The following is a 6,840-nucleotide window of genomic DNA, read 5'->3' as shown; positions in this document are numbered from 1 at the left end:
TTTGAATGAAAGGCAGATAAAGGAAGAGCTCTCAAATCCTGTATTTACTTTCAAACAGACATTTGCATTTAAACGGGAAAGTTTGGTCTGTCTGGTGTCTCCCTATGTGTAGCAGAAACAGAGAGAAGGTGTCAGTCTCCCAAAACTGATGGTGGAGAAGGCAGGGCTCGAGCTTTGCTCCCAGCACCAGCCTTGGTTCCCCTACTTGGCCTGGTCACCTCCCCAGTTCCTTCCCAGCAGGGTCACCTGTGGAGTATGTCGCGGCCAGCGCATCAAATCCACCAGGAACGTGAGTGTAAGAGGGTGAAGAAAAGAACTCAAGAAGCAGAGAGATGGGGGCAGGAGGAGCACTGAGGAGGATGTCCAACAGTGCTAAGTTTATTCAAAGCATTAAGGCCATATATATAGTGATATTACAATAGGAGAAGCAATACATCTGTGTCTAGTGAAACAACCATGAGTTCCCATAATAAGTTTCACACTTAACTATAAGCAGACCTCGTGACACCAAATGGCTGATGCCAGTACAAGTGTTCTGCATTGATACAGCAAACCTGAAAGTAATTTATGGGCTGTACTAGGGCAGCAAGGACCAGCCATGAACTTATGACCCCAACTGAATTGTTCTCAATTGCTTAGCAAGCGTGTGGGAAGTCACGTAGGCGAGCGCACAACACATAGCACAGACCCTTTCTCGGTGCTACTCAACTTTTCCCGTCCTAAACCTTTTGTTAGGTTATTCGGACTTTAAAGGAGGCACAAGTCAGGGCCTGGTTTGGTCCTCGTCTCAAGCCTTATTGTGGCCTCCCACAGGAGTTTCAGAAAGGATCTTCTCTGCGGGCCTCCCCCCCAGATTCTGTCAGTTGGTTTGGGGGGAAACAACACTGTTGTGTTAATTAAGGCTCCAGGAGATTCTCAGCGAGGTCAAGGGGGAGTCCGCGGGCTTTCGGTGGTTTTCTGAGAGTGGATTTCTGGCTTTGGTCGTGGAGAGGGGACAGGGTCTCTGCTCCGTGAGTCTGGGAGGGTCGGGTCCCTGCAGCCCGCAGTTCTGATCCTGACAGTGAAGTTGTGAGTGGTGGTGGCAGGGGACCCCTCCCTCCCCACAAAGCAGGTGAAGAAAATGCAAGGATGGGTGTCCTCACGGGAGCTCACAGTTTCTGAGCTGCTCAGGACACAAAGGACTGAAAGTTGGGCCTTTTCTGCATCTCCGAGTCCAGCCCACGGGCGAGCGGTGTGAGGACAAGGAGGTCTGCTGCTGGATTTCAGGGCATTTTCTCCTGATGCAGCTGTGATTCCCCCCAGATCCCTCGTGAGGACGAAATCTAGAGGTGGAGGCGAAGGCACAAATGGCCGGTTCTCAGGTGAGCCTGGTGTCCCCGCGGAGCCGTGTCCTCTGTTTCTCCGCAGACCCTCGCGTTTAGAGCTGCAGATGCAAATGCCTCCAGTGCGGGTGCGTCTCGCTTCTGCGTTCACCTGTTTTTAAGATCTGGTCAGAAGTGATACTCACGGTTAGGTCTTTAGAATGCTTCTCCATGTCCCAGAGCCTTCTGTCCTGTCCCCAACCTGGCTTCGATAGGGCATCAGCCGTTGTCACTTTGAATTAAAGTCCCGCGAGGAGTGACAATATTCCGTTGGTGGCAGATCCGGAGGGGAAGGTGTCCAGTCCGAGATTCCCGTGGCTGATGAGGTCTGGTCCTGGGATGTCAGGGAGGGAAATCATTTCTCATTCAGGCTCATCTGGATTCTCGATCAGCTGTGTGCAGCCGGGGAATAAGGAAATGCAGACAGAAGCTCGGTGGGTATGAGTCCAGAAAAATTTGGGAAGTTCTCATTCTAAGAAAGGGGCTGTGTGTGTCTCCATCTTTAGCATGTGAGAGATATTCTACTTAAAGTCCACTAGAGGAGGGTGCATGGGGGTCTTCGTTGACTAAGCTTGTACTGTTGGTTGAGCTCAGGTCGGGATCTCAGTGTCCTGGACTGGTATCCCCTCTTCTGGCTCTGTGCCCAGAGGGGGGTCCGCTTGACATTCTCCATGCCAGTCTCCATCTCCTCTAAAGTATAAATCAATCTTGGGGACCGAGCATGGTTCAGTTGGTTAAGAGTCTGCTTTCTGCCTCCAGCTCAGGTCGTGATCCCGGGGACCTGAGATCCAGCCCCGAATCGGGCTCCCAGGTGGACAGGGATCCTGCTTCTCCCTCTTCCTCTCCTGTTCTGCCTGCATGTGCTCTCTCACTTGCTCTCTTCGAAATAAATACACTTTGTAAAGAATTTTATTTATTTGTAAGAAAAAGAGTGAGAGCACAAGTAGGGTGTGCTATGGGCAAAGGGAGAAGACTCCCCGCTGAGCAAGGACACCCTCCCACCCCCAGCAATGTAGGAGGTGTTCCCAGGACCTTGTGTCTTGGACTGAGCAGAAGGCTGAAGTCCACTGACTGAGCCACTCAGGTGTCCCTATAAATAGAACCTTTAAAGAGGATGAAAATAAAAATAAATCTTAAAAATTAAAAGAAAAGAAAGGCATAAACGAGGTATTACTAGCACAGGGACGCTGTGCCATCTCATTGCAGTGTCTGTCAGTGGCTTGGGGGCCTAGATGTGGGATGGGTCCATGATTGGCTGGAAGCCCATCAGTAGTGCTGCTGGAATTCCCCTGAGGCAGGACAAAGGCAGTGGAAGTTTACTGAAAACCTAAGAGTTCAGCAGGCAGGAGGGCACAGGAGAGCTTGTCTCTCAAGGGGTGGGGAGGCGGTTCTTAAAAGGGGAAGGAAGGTGAGGAATTCTGGGGAAGCAGGAACTTGCTCCTTTCTGCTCAATGTACCTGGTTGTCAGAAGCCCATTGGTTCCTTAGAGTCTTGGTAAGTTTGAGGTGTGTCTCCTGATGGCCCTGTCTGGACTCAGCCAAGGGGACACTGGGACCCTTCCTCTACTCCTTTGCTCAAGCCTGCTTGCCTAAAAGCAGTCCCTACAGACGGGATGGTGTTTGAATTGTGTATGTATGTCAACTATATTTGCATAATTAGATTTACATTCTGAATTCCTGCTTTCAGTCTACAGGAAAACACCAGTGATGGTGTGTCCTTTGATGTGCATTAGGCACTGAAAGCAATTTGTTTCCATTCAGCTGATGGGAACTTCTTTTATTGGCTTGGTGCTGTCTGCCAGATCCTCCCCTGTCATGTTCCTGTTTTCCCTCCTGTCATTTGTGAGGAACATAAGATACTGAGGAATATGCAGGGACTATCACATTTCAGGTGTCAACTTCTTCCTTCTGCATTTCTCTTGCTTGTAGGTTCGTTCTTTCTCTTTCCTTCCTTCCTTTTTTCCATCCTTCTTTCCTTCTTTTAAACGTTTTCTCAGCTGAGAGAGAGAGTGCATGAGAGTGAGGAAAGGGAAAGAAGGAGAAGCAGATTCCTCCCCTGAGTGGGGAGCTCAACTCAGGGCTCCATCCCAGGAGTCTGGGACCATGACCTGAGCTCAAGGCAGACCCTTAATCCACTGAACTATCTGGGCCCCCCTTGTTTGTAGTTTCTGAGGAGGAGAACAAAGCCAAAGAGGTGTGGATAAAATTAAATGTCCTTCAACTTCCAGTCTGTTGACAAATACTTGAGAAAGGCAGAGTAGGACATTCCTCAGGGAACTCACAACTTTCTCAAGGTTAATGTGTTATTGGATGCAAAAACTAGCCTTAGCCTAACAATAGACCTCCAGGATCCTGTAACTCCTCTTTAACAGATGAAACTTGCTTTGGAAACTTATTGAACTCTACCCCCAAATGTAGTTTGGCCACCCTCCTTCAAGCTTGTGGCCCCTGATAGATATCTGGAGGGTCTCCCCAGTAAAGTGTTTCTATACAGTGAGTGGTCTCATCAAAACACCAGCTGGGAGGCCCTGAGGGTCCTAGAAACTTGCCTCCAAATTCCTTAGAACCTCCTGCTATCCCTCACCCCTTCCCCACCTGAAAGCATAGAACCAGTCACTGCTCACGTTCCTCTCCCCTTGCTTTAGGACCACAGTGTTTGTACCACGGGTATCTCAACAATCCTTTCTCCATCATTCACTCCAGATCCCCAGTACTTCCACATCAAAACATGTCTAGAGTTTCTTGACCTTTGGCTTCTCTCCCACATCCCAACACTTTGCACTGGACAAGGAGGGATGTGACCTCTGTAGTGGATAGAGTTGACTTCTGGGAGTGAAAGGAGTGAAAGTTCTCAACCAGGCAGCCCCCTGCCCCATAGGTTTTTCTTTAACTCCACACCCATCTCAGGGAGAAGGAAAGGTCAGATCTGGTTCTAGCTGGTGACATTAAGTCCCACTTTCATCTTAGGAAACATCGTGAACTGTGTCAAAGGCCACTTGGTGACTGTGGTATTTATTATAGGGACTGTTGACCTTCAGGGATGTGGCTGTAGAATTTTCTGAGGAGGAGTGGGGATGCCTGACCTACACTCAGCGGCAACTGTACCTGGATGTGATGTTGGAGAACTACGGACACCTCCTCTTCTTGGGTGAGGAAGACTCCTTCCAGATTTCCCAAAGCCCACTGAGGGTTTTATTCCTTCCTGTGAAGACTGTCTTTTCTGGTATTTCTCTTGGAATGACTAGAATTCAGATCCAGGCAGAAAGGGAAATAAGTAGGGCTTTGTAGATGGAGAGAAAAATCTTCATGGTGTTTAATTCTCAGCCTTAGCTTCTCCTTCCTCAAGCAAACATTGTTGCTTGTGTAAATGAGTGGAAGTTCTCAACCTTTAGTGACATAAATGATGCTGCTCACATCTTAAACTGAAATTTCCCCTTCTTATTATCATGTCTACCACTTGGAAGTGTAGGTCAGGATGTGAACTTTGGAAATTCCTCCTGTGTGTTCTTTTTTTGTTGTTTGTTTTCTTTTTTGAAGACTTTATTTACTTATTTTACAGAGAAAGATGACAAGTAGGCAGAGAGGCAGGCAGAGAGAGGAGGGAAACAGGCTCCCCACCAAGCAGAGAGCTTGATGTGGGGCTCGATCATAGGACCCTGAGATCATGATCTAAGCCAAAGCCTGAGGCCTATCCCCCTGAGCCACCCAGGTGCCCCACATCCTGTGTGTTCTATAGGGACTGTTGGGGAACCCTTTTGGGAAACCATTTTCTAGGATTGTACAATATCTCTTCTCTCCTGAATGCAAGACTCATGGAAAGTTAAAATTGTCAGCAATAGCCATTTTCCTTTTTCCTCATAAACAGGTCTCACTGTGTCAAAGCCAGACCTGATCATGTTTTTGGAGCAAGAGAAGCAGCTCTGGGATGTGAAGAGAAAGGAGATGGGAGGCTTCCATCCAGGTAGGTGGGAATGAATGAGGCAGATGACAGAGGGGAGGTCCAAGTCAGAAGCAGGAAGGTAGACCTTAAGCAGTGGTTTGAGTAGCTCTCCTTGAATGAAAATCAGTTGGAGACTTGCCTAGTTTTAGGTCTCTCTCTTTCCAAGAGGAACGTCTGCTCTCCAACATTATGAAGCTCTTGCATTCTCTGGGGATTCTCCTTCAGGTGCAATGATGGTCCATCACGTTCATAGGGAGAGCCAGGAGACTCTCCTTCAAGGGGGAGGGTCCCCCCAATCTGAGAGCTTTCTATTGTTGTGAGGCCCCTGGGGAAGTCATCCTATTTCTGAGGACCTGTACACTATAGCCTTTGTCAATTCTGGTTTTCATTATGGGACAAGTAGGTCAGGGTAGTTGTATGCACATTGGGGTTTGTTGGGGAAATTCCTGGAATACTGGAGATAGATTTTTAATGTTCTCTGGCTTATACTTTTTAATGTTACAGAGGAGTTAATCTTAGTCTTACAAAATTGAGTTTCGGTAACTTTATCAGATAACAAAGCACTGCCCTAAAATGAGAAAATGTACTGCTTTATTTCCCTTCAAATAGTCTTTTTTCTTTTTCTTCCTTTCTTTCTTTCTTTTTTTTTTTTTTAACATATAGAAATTTCTGCTCTATGAGTTCCATTCCTCAGTGGTGAAATACTGTAATGTCTCTATTTGTTTACTAGAATTCTGACATAACAAATGCTACTGGGGAACTAGCATGTTTCCATCTTGAACTTGTAGCCTTTAATAAATTGTCATGTATTACCTTATTTTTTAATAATTGCATCATTGTATGATTCTTCTATGAACTTCTGGTAACTCTGTCATGTGTGTTTTCACTTTCTAATTAGTTTTATATGAGATTTATTTTTGAATACTTTCACGTCAAATGTCCTGATACGACATGGGCATGTGCTTTATAAGAAGTGAGTCGACAATTAATAATATTCCCATATAGTTTGTTTAAAATTTTTATTTGTTCGAGACAGAGAGAGAGAGGGAGAAAATGAGTATGGAGGAGAAGGGCAAAAGGAGAGGGAGATGGAAAGTCCCTGCTGAGCGGGGAGCCCAGTGTGGGGCTGGATCCCAGAACCCTGAGATCATGACCTGAACGGAAGGAAGATGCTTGACTGACTGAGCCCCCAGGTACCCTAAACCTCCATGTTTGAAAAATCCTTGTGTTCAGTAATGCAGTGTTACTTCATGGGAAATTCATCATGAGCTTTTTCTTCTACTTTCCTCAGAATGCATCAGAATTTAGCCCCAAATATTAATTTCATATACAGAGTCTCTCCACATATTTTCAACATCTATGATGTTTATTCAGAAAGGAAGATGTTGTTTGTTTCCTCTGTCATAACAGAATGGACTATAGGTTACATTCTGTGGAGGAGAACGAATATATTAATAACAATACACGTCTTTCAAGCTTTTTAAGTGTTCACAAAATTTTCATTTACAGCTCTTTATGATTAATTTTAATGAGAATTCTT

The 6,840-nt window shown here is 46.2% G+C and overlaps 1 protein-coding gene across 1 annotated transcript; it reads left to right on the top strand.

Annotated features, from left to right (window-relative positions):
• Positions 1-1,346: 1,346 nt before the first annotated feature.
• LOC116861845 (putative protein ZNF720) lies at positions 1,347-5,461 on the top strand. Its single transcript, XM_032848718.1, has 3 exons — positions 1,347-1,361; positions 4,382-4,508; positions 5,226-5,461. Exons 1-3 carry the CDS (start codon positions 1,347-1,349, stop codon positions 5,333-5,335), a joined length of 252 nt encoding a protein of 83 aa, XP_032704609.1. The 3' UTR covers positions 5,336-5,461.
• Positions 5,462-6,840: the final 1,379 nt, after the last annotated feature.

The sequence above is a fragment of the Lontra canadensis genome, unplaced genomic scaffold (assembly GCF_010015895.1).
Source record: "Lontra canadensis isolate GAN:19392208 unplaced genomic scaffold, GSC_riverotter_1.0 scaffold206, whole genome shotgun sequence".
NCBI lineage: Eukaryota > Metazoa > Chordata > Mammalia > Carnivora > Mustelidae > Lontra > Lontra canadensis.
Note: the sequence above shows the minus strand (reverse complement) of the source record. Positions and strands in the feature narration are given on the sequence as shown.

Excerpts from the sequence above, each read along its gene's own strand:
- LOC116861845 (XM_032848718.1), top strand. Across the intron at positions 4,509-5,225 it reads CGGACACCTCCTCTTCTTGG|GTCTCACTGTGTCAAAGCCA; the intron begins GTGAGGAAGACT and ends CCTCATAAACAG.